A 20,550-nucleotide genomic window follows, 5' to 3' on the forward strand; every position below is an offset into this window, starting at 1 on the left:
GAATCAACAAAGCCTGTAATGTATTAAGCTGGTATGGTAGGAAGTTAACTGAATAAATTTATATGGAATAAGAGAGAAATTAGTCAAAACATTAGCTATATACAAGAGTGTTCAAGCCAATTTTAACTTATGGATCTGAGATCTGGGTTAGAAATAAAACACTTGACAGAAGAATAGACCGTAGATATCAGGGTCCTGAGAAAGATTAGGAGCTTGAACAGATGGCTTCAATCACAATATCATATTAAAAAAGGAGGATGTTAGAAAAGAACTTGACATGGTCAGCATCCAGGAATATATTAGTAAAGCTAATCTCAGGTGTATGGTCACTTCAACAGAATGGAAGAAAGATTAAATAATAAAGTAACACGTAAAAACCACAGTGATATCTTTAATTAGTAAAGGGACAGATATTTCATTCTAAAATTAATAGTACATCTTCAGTATTCTTGTTGAGAGGCTTATACGCTGGTTAAACATGATAACTAATATTTAAGGAATTGACAGCGTATACTAGAAATATAGATTAAATAAACTTTAATATATACTTTCCGATATTTCGGCGAATGTCACGTTGCCATCTTCTTGGGAACTTACTACAAAGACATGTGCACACAAGTACTAATAACAGCAAATGAGACTGAAGCTAGGAAGCTAGCATTTTCCTAAAGTCCTGATGGTGCCCCCTGGCGGGCTATATTGGTAGTTCTTGGCCTTTGGGCTGAAGTTCTTCTGATAAAAGTTTCCCAAATTTGGGGCAGTCTCATGCATCCAAATTTGTTGAGGTTTGTCATGTTCCTAAGGGCCGAGGCTGATTCCATGAATAGTCTTTCATACTTGAACTTGCTGCGGTATATTACTGTGGCTTTCTTCCATCTTATTCTGTGGCGAGTATCCAGAGCGTGGTCTGCAAGCCCAGAGTGGCTGTACTGGTGAAATCGGATGTAATCCTTGTGTTCTGAGATTCTGATATTTGCTGTCCTGCCTGTTTGGCCAAAGTAGGACAGTTTACAGCTGCAAGGGACCTGGTATACACCAGATAGGTCTAGGGGAAGTGGTTGGTCTTTGGTGGAGCGGATAAGGGATGCCAGTTTTCTATGTGGTCTGTAACAACTGGTCAAGTCATGCTTTTTTAAGATTTTATTGATTTTTTCTGAGGTGCCTCGGATGTAGGGAATGGTGATGGATTTAGTGACCTTCATACCATATCTATTACAACAATTATGCAATTTAGTCAGGGAATCTTGCGAACTTGTAGCGGATTTATTTAGAAGTATAACATAGTCTGCATAAAGCAAATAGCTGACATTTACATTCCAAATTTGATATCATGTTTAATACCCTTTCTTTCATAATGTGATCCATATAAATGATGAATAACAGATGGAAAAATGTACATCCTTGTGTCACACCAGATTTTACATTAAACCATCTTCTTGTACTTCAGTTCTAACTGCTGACTTGCAACTCAAATAAAGACTATGTATTGCTTGATATAATGCCCCATTGACACCATATAACAGTAGTGTATTGAATAGCTTCTCTCTTGGCACCTTGTCGTATGCCTTTTACAGATCTTTGTTATATTCAAATGCTTTCTCAACTTATTGTCGTAAAGTGAAGATCTGATCCTGACAGCCTCTATTTGGCCTGAATCCAGCTTGTTTTTCACCCAACGTGTCTTCCACAATTCTTCTCAACTGTTTCTCAAGTATACTGGCATAAATCTTGCCCAAAACACTCAATAGGGAAATACCTCTGTAATTTCGCATTCAGTTTTATTTCCCTTTTTATATACGAGTACTATGAGAAATCTACTCCAATCATCAGGAATTTGTCCCTCTGTCCAGGCCTTCTGAAATATGCAGTACAGCCACTGTAAGACTCTTATACCACCATACTTTAGCATTTCTGGTCGAATATTATCTACTCCTGCTGCCTTTCCACATTTCAAGTATGGATTTCTAAATAACTTAGGGAATTAAAACAACGTAGATCCGAATATAAATTAAATAATACTTTAATAGATATTTCCGATATTTCGGCAATGTCTCATTGCCATTTTCTAAAGGAACTTAACAAAAGGCAGGAGCACAAACAAGCTCTAACAATATAGTAACTGGAAATGAAGATATGAAGCTATCTTTCTCCTAGAAGTCCTGATGGTGCCCTCTGGCGGGCTAAGTAGGCATTCTTGGCCGTTGGGCTGAAGGTCTGCTGATGTATGCCTCCCAAATTTGGGGCAGTCGCATACAACCAAATTTGTTGAGGTTTGGAGAGTTTCTTAGGGCAGAGGCTGATTCCATAAATAATCTTTCGAATTTATATTTGCTCCGGTGTATTATTTTTGCTTTCTTCCACCGTATTCTGTGGCGAGTATCCAGAGCATGGTCTGCAAGACCAGAATGGCTATATTTGTAAAACTGGATGTAGTCCTTGTGTTCAGAAATTCTGATATTCGCTGTCCTGCCTGTTTGGCCAAAGTACGACAGTTTACAACTGCAAGGGACCTGGTATACACCAGGTAGGTCTAGGGGAAGTGGTCGCTCTTTGGTAGAGCGGATAAGGGATGCCAATTTTCTGTAAGGCCTGTAACAGGAGGTGAGGTCATGTTTTTTTAGAATTTTGGTAATTTTTTCTGAGGTGCCTCGGATGTAGGGAATGATGATGGATTTAGAGTAATCTTTTTTGTGGAGGGGGAGGAGGGGGGCTGTGGTTTGTAGGTTTTAATATTTTTTGGATTTTTTGGGGGGGGGGTAGCCATTGGCTGAGAAAGTGTTTAGGATGTGATTTAGTTCAGTGTTAAGGGCTATGTCGTTAGAACAGATTAGTTTAGCCCTGTTGTATAGTGTTTTTACCACTCCATATTGTTGTGAGGGGGGGTGGTGAGATTTTTGGTGGATGTATCTGCCTGTATGGGTGGGTTTTCTCTAAACTGAGAAAACCAAAGTTCCATCAGGCTGGCAGGTGACTAGTGTGTCTAGGAAGGGGAGGCAGTTGTTTTCCTCTTTTTCCAGGGTGAACTTGATTCTGGCGTGTTGGTTGTTTAAGTGTGTGAGGAAGGAGAGGAGTGTTTCAGAGCCATGTGGCCAAATAGCGAACACTTCATCAACGTAGCGAAGCCATATGGTTGGTTTTTGTGGGGCAGAGGCTAAGGCTTTTTCCTCAAAGGTCTCCATAAAGAAATTGGCTAAGGGTGGGGAGAGTGGTGAGCCCATGGCTGTCCCCTCTATTTGTTTGTAGAATTTTCCCTGCCAAACGAAATAGCCTGAGTTAATTGTGAACTGAAATAGGGCTGAGATATCGGGAGAAAATTTAGCTGGATTAGCTCTAAAGTTTCCTTGAGTGGGACATTGGTGAATAAGGAGGAGACGTCGAAGCTGACCATTATGTCATTATGTTGGAGTGTAAGGTTTTCTATGCTGGCTTTGAAGTGGGCTGAGTTTTTTTATGTGTGATGGTGTGTTGCCAGTATAGTGTGTGAGCTCTTTGGCTAAATATTTAGCTAATTTGTATGTGGGGGAATCAATGCCATCCACTATGGGACGTAATGGCACATTTTCTTTATGTATTTTTGGGAGTCCGTAAATACGGGGGGGTATAGAGTTAAACGGTTTTAATCAGTTGGTAACTTCTACAGGCCAAGAAGTGACTTTCTTAAGGAGGCTGTGAAGTTTTCTTATTTGTGAGTTGATGGGATTGTAATTGATAGGGAGGTAAGTAGCCCGATCTAATAGGAGAGCATTCAGCTTACCTTTGTAGTCCTTTTGGTTAAGTACTACAGTTGCATTCCCTTTATCCGCTCTGGTGATAACTAATTCTTTATTATTTCTCAATTCCTGTAGGGCTTCAAATTCCTTGTTGGATATATTGGTTTTGGGTGGTTTTGCTATGGAAAGGACACAGGCTACATCTAGTCTTACACTGTTGGCGATTTGATGTGGAAGGTGGCAGATTCCTCTTTCAATCTGGATCATAATATCCTCACTTGGTATTTTTTTGGGAGCAATGGCGAAGTTGTGGCCACGTGAAAGCACGTTGAGAGCTTTAGGCTTCAGGGTGACTGAAGAAAGGTTGATTACGGTGTTGGTAGCAAGTTCTGGATTGACAGTGGAATTCTTTTTTTATTAATTTATCGAATTTCTTCATCTGTCGGCTTCGTATCTTTTCAAACTCATTGTCTGCAGAGGTACACGAGACGTCATGTAAAATTGTCCACAGTTCTTGATTCAAAGTGCACGAAAGTTCCTCTTCGAGGGTACGAATAGCATCGTTAATTTTGGCTAAGCCTAACCGCGTTGCGGTGATCCGTTCGCGTAGTAACGTGCAGCTAGCGCGGTTGTATATACGGAGCGCTTTTTGCGAAACAAAGCGGTGCTTCAATTTCACACAGTTCGGGATTACCTTGTTATCCCGGCAGCGTTTCAGGAAAGTCAGACGATTTAATTGTCTTGACAGCTTCATCTTCATTTTACCATACTGGCGAGCCTTCCGTGCGATAGTATCTCCGTGGATGATGTTGATTCTCGTAGATAGGCTTATACGTTGGTTATACATTTCTAAATAACTTAGGGAATTAAAACAACGTAGACCCGAATATAAATATTAAATAATACTTTAATAGATATTTCCGATATTTCGGCAATGTCTCATTGCCATTTTTTTATTAATTTATCGAATTTCTTCATCTGTCGGCTTCGTATCTTTTCAAACTCATTGTCTGCAGAGGTACACGAGACGTCATGTAAAATTGTCCACAGTTCTTGATTCAAAGTGCACGAAAGTTCCTCTTCGAGGGTACGAATAGCATCGTTAATTTTGGCTAAGCCTAACCGCGTTGCGGTGATCCGTTCGCGTAGTAACGTGCAGCTAGCGCGGTTGTATATACGGAGCGCTTTTTGCGAAACAAAGCGGTGCTTCAATTTCACACAGTTCGGGATTACCTTGTTATCCCGGCAGCGTTTCAGGAAAGTCGACGATTTAATTGTCTTGACAGCTTCATCTTCATTTTACCATACTGGCGAGCCTTCCGTGCGATAGTATCTCCGTGGATGATGTTGATTCTCGTAGATAGGCTTATACGTTGGTTATACATTTCTAAATAACTTAGGGAATTAAAACAACGTAGACCCGAATATAAATTAAATAATACTTTAATAGATATTTCCGATATTTCGGCAATGTCTCATTGCCATTTTCTAAAGGAACTTAACAAAAGGCAGGAGCACAAACAAGCTCTAACAATATAGTAACTGGAAATGAAGATATGAAGCTATCTTTCTCCTAGAAGTCCTGATGGTGCCCTCTGGCGGGCTAAGTAGGCATTCTTGGCCGTTGGGCTGAAGGTCTGCTGATGTATGCCTCCCAAATTTGGGGCAGTCGCATACAACCAAATTTGTTGAGGTTTGGAGAGTTTCTTAGGGCAGAGACTGATTCCATAAATAATCTTTCGAATTTATATTTGCACCGGTGTATTATTTTTGCTTTCTTCCACCGTATTCTGTGGCGAGTATCGAGAGCATGGTCTGCAAGACCAGAATGGCTATATTTGTAAAATCGGATGTAGTCCTTGTGTTCAGAAATTCTGATATTCGCTGTCCTGCCTGTTTGGCCAAAGTACGACAAATTTGGTTGTATGCGACTGCCCCAAATTTGGGAGGCATACATCAGCAGACCTTCAGCCCAACGGCCAAGAATGCCTACTTAGCCCGCCAGAGGGCACCATCAGGACTTCTAGGAGAAAGATATCTTCATTTCCAGTTACTATATTGTTAGAGCTTGTTTGTGCTCCTGCCTTTTGTTAAGTTCCTTTAGAAAATGGCAATGAGACATTGCCGAAATATCGGAAATATCTATTAAAGTATTATTTAATTTATATTCGGATCTACGTTGTTTTAATTCCCTAAGTTATTTAAAAATGTATAACCAACGTATAAGCCTATCTACGAGATTCAAGTATGGATATGTATTCCTGACTGTATGCTTCTTGAGTGTCTTTTACCACTGTGATATCATTGCTTGTTTCATTTAGCAATTTTTCGAAGTAATTACTCCATACCTCAAGGATATCTTTTTCTCCCGTTTTCGTGTCACCTTTATCATCTCTACCTCCTTTTACAGCACTCTTTCCTCCATTTCTAAGCTTCTTCAACAATCTCCAGAATTTCTTACCACCTTCTTGATATTTATTTTCTATGTACTTGCGAAAGTCCTCCCATGACTTGTTTAGCTAGTTTTGCACAGTGTTTAGCTTTCTTACATTTGTCTCTTTATATTTTAAGAGCACAGGCTGACTTATTTGCCAGGAAGTTTTGATATGCTTTCTTCTTTTCCATCATTGCCTCTTTAACTTGTGTCCACCATGGAGTTCTGATTTTTCTATCCTTGCAGATAACCTCACCACATGTCTCTCTCGCTGAATCAATCAGGGTTTTCTTCAAGCTTTCCACTGAATCTCCAAGGTTTGGTTACTGTTCTCAAACTCTTCCATTTTTTTTCAATAATCTTTGTGTATTTTAGTCTACAGTTCACATCTGAGAGCTGTTCAACTTTTATTTGCTTTAAAACTTTCTTTCATGTTATTCTTTTCAATATGAAATTCAATTTTATCTTGCTCAAGACTAGATGGTGATCACTTCAGATTTCAAATCCTCTGTACAACCTGGTGTCCTGCACCAGTGGTTAAACATCACTATCAACAATAATATAGTCAGTGAGCCTTTTCTTATTCCTTGCCTCTTCTCTCCATGTGAATTTGTGCACATTTTTATGTTGGAACATGGTGTTAGTAATAACCAGTCCATGTCCTGAGCAGAAATCCAACAGGTATTTGCCATTATTATTAGCTTTGCTCTTTTCTCCAAATGTTAGGAAAATTTGGAGAAAAGTATGTCTGACAATCATTTCCTACTCTGCTATTTAGATCCTCAACAAGGACCAACTTTTCCTTTTTCATTGTGTCAGTAGCTTTCTTTAGACAGATCCTCAAATTCCTCTACTTCTACCTAAGTAGATCCTTCTGTTGGACCACAGGCACAAATAAGTCTCATTGTCCAGTTTCCCATTCTGATATTTGTCCACATCACTCTACTTGAGACTGGCTGCCATTCAAGAAGATTAGCCTCTTATTTAGTGTTGAATACTATGACTACCCCTTTTCCTTGATTGTCATTTCCTGAATATAACATTTTGTATTTACTTTGCTATTCAGGCTTATGTTGATAGTATCGAACTTTATCTCTGATGTTGAGATGGGATTGCTTTCAGATTTGTTCCAGTAGCTGACTTTTTGCTGTTCGCCCTGGTTCCCTGGCGAAAATAACGGGGGCCTTGTTTAACCGGCGACACCCCAGCTGGCATGAAATTTTGTCATGTTGTACCATAATTTTTTTATTTTGGTTCAAGCCAATAAGAATACAGTTTGGTTGGCTAAATCCCAAATTGCCAGCCCTTCCTCATTCGTTCAGTATCCAGGTAGATATCCAACAGGGTGCACCATGAGAAGATGAGGATTGGAGATGGGTCAGATGCCCTGGTCAGTTCTCTGCATTCCTTTAAAGTCTGTGTGGAGGTCTCCTCTCAGTTATACAGCTTTGACCCTTAAGTACCCTTTGTTCATTTTTTCAGAGGCATTTTCATGATTAAAAACTGATAAACAATGCAGAAATAACTTCTAATATTTATTATAGTTACGTCAAGCGTTTAGTATCTCCACCTTAGTTGTATTTTAGTTACTATCACTAGGCCATCCCATCATTTGTTTTGTAAGGCAAATAAATTAACAATTATTGTTAATTTATTTGCATTACATGAAGGAGGTGGAGATTGCAAAGTAGCAATTTGGCTTCATGCCTGGTCGATCGGTCACAGATGCTATCTTTGGGGTATGACAAATGATGGAAAAATTTTGAGAGAAGCAACGGGAGCTACATCTAGTATTTATTGATCTGGAGAAAGCATATGATAGAGTGCCAAGACAAGAAGTCTGGAGGTGTCTGTGGGAGAAGGTACCAGAGAGATATGTCGGGTTGGTGCAGGCTCGTTGGCTTCATTGTTGGGCATATGTATGTGTATAGCATCTCATGAATGCAGTATTTGACCACAGCAATGACAATCTGAACAGTTGTAACTCAGGTTGTTGTTGTTGATGGTTGAGAATGATTTTCTTTGATTCTATATAATTTCTTTCTACTTCATCATGGCAATGGAAATTGTTATTAGACTTGTCCCCATAGGACTCTGGCTAGGGTTTTCTTCATTAGAATTGCCGAGAATAAAACATGACTAGACAAAGCAATGACTCGCGTTCTCTTGTAAGTGACGTGTCTCTTGTGCTCCTCAGTGAGTAACTCGATTGCCTTCTCTGTTTGGCCAAAGTAAGTGGTGGATTATAGTTGCACCAGATCTGGTAAACACCAGGATATTTAAGGATTATGATGTCTAGGGATTGGATTTTATGAAGAGGAGTAAATAAAGTTCTTATGTTCTATTTTCAAAGAACCTTGGCTAATTTGTGTGAGACAGAGCTTGTGTATGGAAAAGAAATGTTACCTTTTTACACTTTTGGTCTCTTCATTATGGCGACCGGGAGGATTCAATAGGAATTTATCTGTAGTTTTTTGAGAATACCATTTAGTTGAGAAGTAGACTTGAGAAAATTGAGTTCTTTATTATGTTCTATCTCATCAAGAAGAGAGCGAGCATTTCTAGAGTAGAAATGATTTCGAACTTCTGTGGAAGATAATAATGAAATGACCATGGAGATATGTTAGCGTGGATAGGTTTTCTGTAAATCAAGATTTAAAGTTTTTCTGAGGCACGGGTCAGTTTGATGTCCAAAAAAGGAAGAGAACCATTAGCTTTAAACTCGGCAGTAAATTTTATGTTTTGGTGTTGATTAGTTAGATGTTCAAGGAAGTTCAGGAGAGATTCATGGCCATTGCTCCAAATTAGGAAAATGTCGTCAATATATCTTCTCCAAATTGTTGGTTTTAAAGGATAGGAAGAGATGGCTTTAACTTCCAGATCTTCTAGATAGATGTTAGCAAGTACAGGAGACAACGGATTACACATTGCAAGACCATGATTCTGTTTATAGATGATATCCTAAAATTTGAAGTATCCTGAGTTGATGCAATAAGTAAGTAAAGCCATAATCTTTTTAGATCATTGTTCCTTGAGTAGAACAAGAACTTCATCTGTAGGAACATTTGTGAATAAGGGGACTGTCAAAGCTTGCCATGATTTCATCTTCCTTAATAATATCTTTTATACATGATACGAAATCCACAGTTTTAATAAAAGACGATGACTTGCTGGAAAAACATTTGAGAGATTTTGCCAGATATTTGGAAAGGTTGTATGTTGGAGAGTCAGTTCCTTCTACGATAAGTCGAAGTGGGGTATTTACCTTGTGAATTTTAGGTAGTCCATATAATCGTGGAATAAGCAGATGAAGGGAAAGGAAAATGTTTCTAGGTAGTTCAGAGGTAGTTTTCAGTAAATTATTGGTCCGGTTATGGAGTTCACGAGTGGGATCTCTTTTTCGAGGATCGAGTAAGTGTCACTCTGTAACAACTCCATCTTATTTTGATATTCATCAGTGTTAAGAACAACTATCGCATTGCCTTTATCCACAGGAAGAATAATTATATTTTTGTTCAAAAAATACGTCAAATCACTTTGTTTTTTTAAGGGCTTCCAATTTTTTAATAAGTTGGAATTTATTGTCATTTTGAAATTTGGCAGTTTGAGATTCACTTCTCACTCTAATAAGATTCCAACTGTCACTACCTAGAGATTGTTCAATTTCCTGAGATAACATGGTTTTTTTGCTAAATAAAAAAGCAAGGGTGCGTTTTGTATCAAATATCCTTTGTATCAAATATCCTAGTGACAAGCATTATTAAATAGAAAACAAAAAATTTTACTAGATCAAACCTGAAATTAAATTACTGCAATCTCGTCTATGGAGGAACCAGAAAAGTAGAAATTGTTCTTTCTTGGCTCTGCACACAGGCCATGGTTATTTAATATTGTTTCTTACTTAGAAGTGATGTATAATGCGAGTTGTGGTTCCTCTTTATCCATCCTACATATTGTAATCAACTGCCCTCATTTCTTTAATGAGTGCAGTCACTATTTGTATTTCTTTTAAGAACCTGCCTGAACCCTAATGCACTATGATTCTGCTTGATCCCTCCAGTTTCATTTTGTTTCTAACTTTCTGTAAAGTATTAACATTTACAATTGAATATAAATTGTGTTTAGACTATATATATAGTTTGTATATTTATAGACTTTATATAATTTTGTTTTTCTTATGTATTATTTAACTGATAACTTATTATCTTGTGTATACTAAATGTAAAGGCTAAATTTAACCTTTATAATGACAGTATGACCTCTGCTACTCTTGCACTCCAAATAAATCATACCAAACTAAAACAGGTTACATAGTGGTAGAATCATATAAGAAAAAAGATAATAGTGCTGTGTTGCCATATCTTGCTAATTGATCCATTTATGTAGGTTAGCTGGATCTATTCTTATTTCTTTAAATTCAGTTTTTATTTTGTTAGATGCTGATTGATACTGAACTGAATATAAGGAAAATTTATATTATCCTGCGCCACCCTATATTCAGATTAGTCTATATAATACAGAGGAATCAATCATCAACTAACTTTTGCAATCTCACTTTATACAGGCAGAGGTTAATATTATCATTTAAGGCTTCCACAAGGTTCGAATAATTTTTATGAGCGGTGCAATGAAGAAAAATCAGGCAAACAACAAATGAATTCAATAAAATAAACATTTAATACAGGGTTATAGAACATGTACATTTAAGCATAATTTTCTAAGCAAGATAATCTAATTGAACAATTTTCAAAATATCTGAGACACTAGTAGCCTCTCGGTTTGGTTTAAAGTTTGAAGTTAAATTTACAGATCTTATTTTCCAATGCTTAAATACTATTATCACAACTTGTCTCTATTCAGTGAGATAATTCAATTCTTTTATACATCAACTTAGTTCAAATACTCATAACAAACATAAAACATTAGGCATCAAATATTCAGCTGTCAATTCTATATTCTTCCAAATAATTAAAAATGGTTCACGCAGTTCAATGGTCCAGAATTTTACAGTAATTATTCTTAAGGTAAAATTCTCTAATTCTCTCTTAGTCAACAAACACTTAATTTAATTATGAGGCAGTTATCACTTCAAGGGGGAATCACTTTAAAGCTCCTTACTTCGGATATTTTTAGTAGAATGCCACAGTTAATGTTAATATATATCAGGCGGAGCTAACTCTTATTTCTTCACACTGAAATATAAAAGGACTGCTCTTGCCGGGTTAACCTTTTACACACTGGATTTACTATAGGCACACTTAAAACTAGTTAACTATTACTTTGAAGTAACACTATTCAAAAGAAATCTTCACTATAATAACTGAAATATTAAACAGTTTCACAAGTCTTGACGTACTCGTTTTAGGTAATCTACTTATTCCTTATTTTTTTCTATGCATTAAATTCAGCTTTGCACTATTCTTCCTCAAAATAATTGGAATTCGTCGTAATTTTAGAATTCCGTAGAAATATTCCAAATTTCCTATTAATTTCCTGGTCCTTTCTTAATCTATTTACGGCATTTTTCAAATCCCCTTACTGCCACCCGTTCTTTACTCCTTGCTGTCCTGAATGCTTCTCCTTTTTTTTTTTTTTTTTTTTCAATTAAAATCGTTCATTCTTCTTGCCAAAATCTGGTTCTAGCCAGTTCAGCTTACATCTACTGGCTTCACTCCATATCACAGCCGTTCACGTTCTAAACATGCGCCGACTAAAATAAACTCTATTTCTCCTTCAGCAGCCAATCAAATTCAATCAGAAGAATTACATAAAATCACTCTTACGTACAGAAACAAAGGATATTTTACAATTCATATAATATACAATTAAATATGATAAATACTAATTCTTATAATATATTTGTACAGCTTCTTATGATATTAACACAGGAATAAATAAAATAAATTGAATGACATTTTTATATAGTCTTTTCATTATTACATATTCTAAGATTAATTAATTAATAACAAACAAAACTCTAAGCATTTATATGAATAATATACTACAAGCAAGAGACTAACAACAGATAATATTTACAAGTCTTGCTTATAACATGGTGGATTATGTTAAATGTGAATGAAGTATTAAAACATACAAAATATCTTCATTCACAATTTAACAATAGGATGAAACTAGCATTATTAGCAGACTAATCTCAGGTAGCATGGTCACTTAAATGAATGGGAAAGGAAAGGTTATCCAAACGTATTTCAGCAGGATGGCAGGAATAAACACCCATAGGAAGATCAAGATACAAATGGCTTGATAGAGAGAAGTGCATTAAAAGAGTGAAACATATGTGATAATTGGATATACTACGGATAACAGACTAATTTGGAAAAAAAAATTATCAGTAGGAAGTTAGTAAATGTAAACTTATCACAAGTAAAACAAAGTTAATCTAATACTATCCTGTACATCCCTTGATCACAATATAACATTGCTTTTGAGATTTTTAGACTTTGGCAGTCTACGAATACTAGTTCATGAAAATCTTACTTAAAAAAAAAAAAAAAAATGAAACTAACATGATGGTGAAGGTTGGTCGATTGGTAGAGCCTCTGCTACTAATGGCTCAGTTAAGTAAGTTTGAGCATGGTTAGTAGTTGGAAGGGGACCAATCGTTCGATGCTGTCGGCACACTCTCCCTCGATGAGTCTTTGGACTCCCTGGAGGTGTCAAAATAATAATAATAATAATAATAATATTGACACATTTGTAAAAATGGAATGTTTTATAGGCAAGCGTCACTGCTTGTTTGAATATGTTAATCCTTCCATTGTTTTTGAATAAGATTAAGATCCTAATGTCCTCTTCTCCATTCAGATGTGTGGTCACTTTGATAGTTTGATGGGTGTCTCCCCATGTGCCTTTTTAGGAGTAGAGAAGGAAGAATAGGCTGAATGTATAGATGTCATAGAGCTGAGAAAGCTTGTGCAAATAGTTTTAAGAATCCTCCAAAATTTTTGTGGTGTAGGAATAGTGTAATACTACTATAACAGATGTATGTTACTTCCTGTAATACAAAGACGAGAATGATGGTCCCGAGTTTCCAGCATCCCTTAAATGTGAGCAGAGTGCTAAGAATTTCCGGTGAACCAATCAAATAGGAACATGGAATGTAAGAACTATGTCTAAACTGGGAGTTGTTATTGAAGAAACGAGAAGATTTAAAATATAAATCTTAGGCATGAGTGAAGTAAGATGGCCAGACTCAGGTGAAGGCTGCTCCAACTATATGACCCTATCTTACTTTGGAAGCTGTAATAATACTCACAGACATGAAGTAGGATTATTAATAAGTAAAGAACCATCCAAAAGTGTGCTTAATTTTATTCTATTCTCTGATAGGTTAATTCTCCTACAACTCAAGGGCCAAGTAATCAGCATCAAGGTTATACAAGTATATGCAGACTGCAGACAAGGATGATGTAGAAATTGACCTTTTCTATTCTCAACTGGAAGAACTTCTCAAATGACAAAGAAACAAAAGTAGCAAAAAAAATATGCTTTCCCTACTTACGTACAAGTTACAGTTTGGACTTGGGATAAGAAATAAGAGATGGCTTGATACAATTTTGTCAAGAAGACCTAATAGTTGCAAATATATGGTTTGAGCCTATTAGAGAGAAGACTCTACACCTGGAAATCTCCACAAGACAATAGCAACAGTGGTCAAATTTAAATCTTAGTCAAAGTTTTAGACATAGACTGTAAAAGACCTATTGTAGTGCTGGCATTGGTTCAGACCATAATCCACTAGTAGCAGCTCAAATTGAGACTAAAGAAAATCCAGAAAACAAAACAAATGGAAAAAACTGCATTTAAAAAACTTAACATGGAACAAATAATAAATTAGAACTTTATAGAAAAATCACTTGGAACTCCAATGATGACACACTAGAAGTGAATGAATTATGTACATCTCACAAGCAGACAGACTGGATGACTGCTGAGATTTTATCCTTATGGACTAATGCAGACTGTATAACTTTGAAGATACTTCAAAATATAAAGCGATACATATTACACTGTATTTCTTGTTATTTATATAGCCTGCTTGGTTACTGCACCTTTGAGATACCATTATTCTAATTAGCAGTGTGCGCTTTTTCTTTTATATAAACAGTCATGGTTTTTAAGTACTTAAACTGCGCTTTTATTACGTTAGTTGTTTTCTGCTCACAATAATAACAAAGTACATTAAATAAGTGATAGGGAGGTTATTCTCTCCATCTATCCTTTAGACTTTTAGCATAAAGAACCAAACTTTCTTTTGAAAAAAGAAAGTTTGGTTCTTTATAATTTTATAATTTACAATATAATTACTCAGTTACTCCTCTGCATATTTAATTCAATTACTGACACTAATTTACTCTCAAAGAGATTGGCTAACTATGGCAAGTTATCTCACAAGTTATATTTTAATCAATAACAGATCAGAGGACTTTCTTAGATACCCCTTATTACTAATTCTTATCAGTCCATCTATAACATTATCTCCTAGATTACAAAAGTAATTTACAGTTAAAGATGGAACTTACAGAGGCTCTTTGTTCTGCATTAAAGTTTCTATGCCCCTTTTCTTTCCTCAGGCCTTGGCTTTCATCTGGAGAGTCTTGATTCAAGGGGGTTAGTCAGATTACTGGTGGGCCTTGAACTGCAATTTTTTAGGTTTTCAGAAAGCTCAGGCAAGATGTTTCAGCATACAGGCTTGAAGATCATTCTGCGGCCTTTGACTCCAGTTGACTTCCAATGGCAAAAAGGACATCCGACACTCTTGGCTCGGGTTTGCTGTGACTTCTGGTTCAGACTCTGCCTATGGTCTGCTGCTCGCCTCTGCTCTGGTTCTGACTGTCCTATGCTGTGGTTCCAACTACCTCTCTCTTTAGTAACTGAGGCTCTCCTCTCTTCTTTTGCTGACTTCTGATGACTCTGCTGACAACTGCCTTCTGATGTTCGGCTCAGTCCCTTTTTATTTTCCTGTTCTCCGGACCTTGCACTAAGGGTTGTAAACCCCGAAGAAAATTGGCATTTCTCCTTGATCCTTTAGATAAGGCCGGCCTGTTCTTTCTTCTCGTCTGTGCACTCTTTTTCCTTGTTTTGTCGGGTAGCAGAAACTTTACTGGAACTAGCAGATCTCTTTGATACAAACTCCAAAGATCTTTATGCTCGGAGCCTGCAACCACCTCTTACACACACTTTATCAAAAACAACTTTCTTGTGCTCTTTATATATAGCTATTACGCAATGTTCCGATGGCAAAGCATTGCCTTTGTTTTTGACATTCTAGAAACTTTAAAGAAGTAAATACAAATAATTCCCATAGTTATATACAAAAAAAACTAGCATAAAAAACATAGAAACAAACAAGGTTATTTACAGTTCTCATGGGACTTGACCTCTGTAAAAATCTATGTAAAGCACTTTGATATTTTTAAGCTACAATAGTTTTACATGTCAAGATAAAAATCTAAATAAAAAGCCGAAAGAAAAATGAAGTCAAATTCAAAAAGTATAATCAGACTGACCTGTGTTGAATTCTGAAATAGTCAAGATCAAATTATCAAGAAATGGTTAAGCATTTGAATCCAGTGAACTACCAGCAGAAATTATTAAACTAATCAATGACAGCAATATTGATAAAATTATTCAGCAGAATTTGACATCTGTAAACTACCCTATGACTGGATGAACTCGGTCTTCATTACATTGCCTAAAAAACCTATTACAAAAACTTGATTTTAGATTGATTAAACTAATGAGCCAAACTCTAACAGATGATCTCATTAGTAAAACTTTTTTTTTTAAATCGCCCAGAAACAAGAGCAGCACTTATCTGCTCATGTATCTGCACAAAGATGCAGAGAACAACAAACTAACCTTTATATTTGTTTTATTGATTTTTGAAAAGATTTTTGATAAGGTCCAGCATAATAAACTCATAAATGCCTTAGAACAACTAGGCCTAGATAAGGATGTTAAAATCATTAAAAACTTCTACTGGGGCCAGACTGCATTTATCCTAACAGACATCAGGACAAGCAATATCAAAATTGAATGAGGTATGAGACAAGGATGTGTACTGTCTCCACTTCTGTTTAAAGGAAGTCTTATTTCTCAAGGCCTTGTTAATTTATTTTTAACGGTATTAATGAGAACACATTGATAAGAAACTAATTTAACTTACTGCTGATATTTCACTGGTATTATATCCAGCATCTTCAGAGCACAAAAACAGTTTTTGTGCTCTGAAGCAAAACTTGAGAAATGGGAATTGAGCAAACAAAAATTTGCTCAATTCCCATTCAGAACAGTTAAGCGAGAATGATCTCCTTCAACTAGAAAACAACATGCATATGAAGATAAGGTGTGCAGACAAGAAGAGAATGTTGACTAAGAAACTAACTGCAAAAGAACTTTAGCTAGTTTTCAATCACATTTAGTATGCTAATGAAATTGTTTGATGCTGATCCTGATGCAGAATGAAGCATCAGGATCAGGTGAAGTCCACCGAATTCATGATAAAGTGATTGCCAGCTATCACAAATTTCATGACAAGAATGAAAAAGTAGAGCCAGATTCAAATATCTTACTTTTTTTTGTAAAAAAAAAAAAAGCTCAAATAAATGTTTAGACATTCAATAAAAATTTAAGCAGTTGATTTTTATTAACTTTGATTTTATCCTCTAATATAGCTTATACTGAAATTTTTTTCCCCAAGTTTGTCAACTGGTGGATGAATTATAATTATTCTTATTGTTTATTGTATTCACTTAACGTGATTTTGCTTAGCGTGCAATAATTGGATTAATTAATCGTGTTAAGTGAGGTTTTCCAGTACTCTTATTGCTGACCTTCTTACCAAATCTGCTACAACAGTTATTCACTTCAGTTCAGGAATCCTGCTGCCTTGTACTGGATTTGTTTAAAAGTGTAACATCTGCATAAAATAAAGAACTGAGATTAACATCTCCAATTTTAATATCAGGTTTAATGACTTTCCTTCACAATGTGATCATTATGGATAATGAATAACAGAGTGGATAATGTACATCCTTGTTTGAAGCCACATTTAACATCAAATTGTCTTCCTGTACTGCCCTACTGACCTATAACTAAAATAAAGACTAAGTATTGCTTCATATAATGCTAAATTGACACCGATATATAACTAATGTTTTCAATTGCTTTCTCTTTTCATGTGTCTTGCAGGTCTACAAAACTTAAATACAGATCTTTGTTATATTCCCATGACTTCTCAACTGTTTGTCGTAAAGTGAATATCTGATCCTGATAGCCTCTATTTGGCCTGAATCCAACTTGTTCTTCACCAAGATTCTTTTCTACAATCCTTCTCAACCGTTTTTCAAGTGTACTTGCATAAATCTTATCAGGAACACTCAGAGAAATACCTCCTGTAATTCTTGCGTTTAGTTTTATTTCCATTTTTATATATCGGTACTATTGAGAGCTCTACTCCAATCATCTGGAATTCATCCCTCTGTCCAGGCCTTCTGGACTATAGAATGTAGCTACTGTAAGACTTATACCTCCATAGTTGAGCATTTCTGGTGTAATATCATCTATTCCCACTTCCTTTCCACATTGCAGCCTTTTGGTGGCTTTTCTATCTCAAGTTTGGATACATATTCTTGATTGCATGCCTGAGTGTTTTTTTTTACCACTGTGCTGTCACTGATTGTTTCATTTAGCAATTTTTCGATGTAATTAATCTATACATCAAGGATATCTTTTCTTCAATTTTCATGTGCCTTTATCATCTGATTCCTTTTACAGCATTTTCCTCTATTTTTAAGCTTTTTCAACAACACCTCCAGAATATAACTTGCTACCTTCTTGATATTTTCTATGTTCTTAAGTCTTCCTATGACTTTTTTTATTTAGCTAGCTTTTTTTACAGTGTTTAGCTTTCTTACATTGCTGTCTGTATTCTTTAAGAGTACATGCTGACTTATTCTCAAGGAACTTTTGTTATGCTTTCTTCTTTTCCTTCACTGCCTGTGTCCACCAATGAGTTATGATTTTTCTATCCTTGCAGACAACCTCACCACTTGCCTCTCTGGCCGAATCAATGTTTTCTTCAGAGCTTGCCACTGAATCTCCAAGGTTTGATTTCTGTTCTCAAACTCTCATTTTTTTTCTTGAATAATGTTTGTATATTTTAGTTTATAGGTCACATCGGAGAGCTGCTTAACTTTTATTGCTTTAAAATTTTCTTACATTTTCTTCGTTTGAATATGAAATTCAATTATATCCTGCTCTAGACTAAATGGTGATCACTTGCAATTCCAAATCCTCTACACTAGTGTCCTGCATCTGTGGAAAAACATTAGTATTAACAACAACATAGTCACTGAGACTTTTCTTATTCCTTTCCTCTTCTCCATGTGAATTTGTGCACATTTTTATTGTTGGAACATTGTTAGTAATAACCGTATCATGAGCAGAAATCTAACAAGTATTTGCCATTATTATTAGTTTGCTCTTTTCTCCCAATTTTCCCAAAATTTTTATGTCTAACATCATTTCTTACTTTGCTATGTAGCAAGGACCAACTTTTCATTTTTCAGTGTGTCAGTTGCTTTCTCTAAAGCCTCAAAAAATTCCTCCCTTCTATCTTTGTAGAACCTTCTGTGGAACCATTAGTGCAAATAAGTCTTTATCCGATTCTCAATTCTGATATATGTCCACATCACTCTACTTGATATTGTAGAGTGATGTGGTCCTGAAAAACATCCCAACTCAACATCAGAGTTAAATATGTTGAGTTGGGATGTTTTTCAGGATCTGTCCAATTACTGACTTTTTGCTGTTTCCCTGGCAAACGGGGATATTGTTTAACCAGGTGACACCCCAGCTAGAATAAAATTCTGTCACGTTGTGCCATCATTTTACGTTGTGGTTTAAGCCAATAAGAATACAATTTCGTCGACTAAATCTTAAATTGCCACCCATCCTTGTTCATTCAGTATCCAGGTAGATACCTAGCATGTGCACCATGAGCAGGTGAGGATTGGACATTAAGTATGTCAGAAGCCCCCTTGTCAGTTCTCTACATTTCTTTAATGGCTATGTGGAAGTGTCCTTTTAGTTATATAGCTTTCGACCCTTAAGTACTCCTGTTTTTTTTATATATATATATATATATATTTGAAAAAAAAACCTACAAAAAAGTATCTTTAGTCTACTCATTGTACTAATGTGCTATAGATTTACAACTTTTTTTTGTGACTGGAATTAACAAACTGAAGAGGAGTTCCAATAATGACTTAAGTGTCTTTCTTTCATCCAAACGTAAAGAACTTAATATTCTTTCCCCAGCTTTCTGAAACAGATAAAAATAACCAGGGAACACTTGTAGTTAATAAACATATCTGGTTTTATCCTAATCTTGTAAAAATTTAAGTTCATAAGTTTTCTTTTATTCTAGGAATCTGGAGCTGCTTATTACCATGCACTTCAAAGCAAACATCTGGATTCCATAACTGATGATATTACTACAAAACTGGTTACTCAGCTTATTGTTGAAGATGAATTTATGAAACAAATGCTTTTGAAGGTATCTGATTTTGATTCAACTAATGCTATTATCTAGTTTAGTCATTTTAATTTACAGATGTTATGTTTTTTGTTAGCTGATGTATTCACCTGCCTTCTTAGAAGTTGAAAAGCAAAGACTGTAGATAGAAAAGGCTGTTCGAATTAAACATACAATACTTATTTTTTCTAAATAACAGTTTAAAACTCACAATCTTGGGAGATTGTGAGTTTTAAACTGTTATTTAGAAAAAATTTATGATTGTGTATCTTGAGAGAGTGATATTGTCTTAAGTTGTGGAGTTTTAAAAAAAGTGGAGTTGAGCTGCTGACAAGATTAGAAGGCAGTGTGAAGCTGCACCCTAGTATAGGAATTTGTAAGTGGAAGATGTTAACAGTACATGGAAGACAGGCAGGAGGCTGGTATCTGAAGGAACAGTTGTTACTTTATATCTGAGATCATTTGAATAAATCAAGCAGGAGTTGGATGAATAGTATCTTTCAACAGGAACTGCAAAATAAAGATGATCTGCGTGTGTTCACAAGTTGTACAAGGCACAGGCAAGAAAAATGTGACCACCTTTTCGTGTAATCAATAATAAATTCTTGACAGCAAAAATAATAAGCAGGATAATAAAAAAAAATGTTGTGCTGTCTCGAAATGTGGAAGGATAAACTTAATGAGTACTGATGGTAGTAAGGTTAAAGCAGATAAAATAGTTGCATTACTAAATGATGACTTTTAAGTGTCTTTCATCCAAGTGAGGATATTGCTGATGTGACAAACTGCTGTGGGAATAGAGGTTGAATTGCAAGTACTTAGGATATCGTGGAATCTCAATACAA

General features: G+C 35.8%; 1 protein-coding gene across 2 annotated transcripts in view; it reads left to right on the plus strand.

Moving 5' to 3' along the window:
- Positions 1-20,550, plus strand: part of LOC150109817 (kinesin-like protein KIF11) — a 575,645-nt gene that overhangs the window by 325,794 nt on the left and 229,301 nt on the right. For both annotated transcript variants that reach the window (XM_090396826.1, XM_090396834.1), the window contains exon 16: positions 19,598-19,726. In XM_090396826.1, the coding sequence (XP_090252952.1) occupies positions 19,598-19,726 (129 nt within the window). The remainder of the gene's footprint in view (positions 1-19,597; positions 19,727-20,550) is intronic.

Source organism: Typopeltis vanoorti, chromosome 1 (genome assembly GCF_054136105.1).
Source record: "Typopeltis vanoorti isolate ZY-2024b chromosome 1, IOZ_Tvanoo_1.0, whole genome shotgun sequence".
Classification (NCBI taxonomy): domain Eukaryota; kingdom Metazoa; phylum Arthropoda; class Arachnida; order Uropygi; family Thelyphonidae; genus Typopeltis; species Typopeltis vanoorti.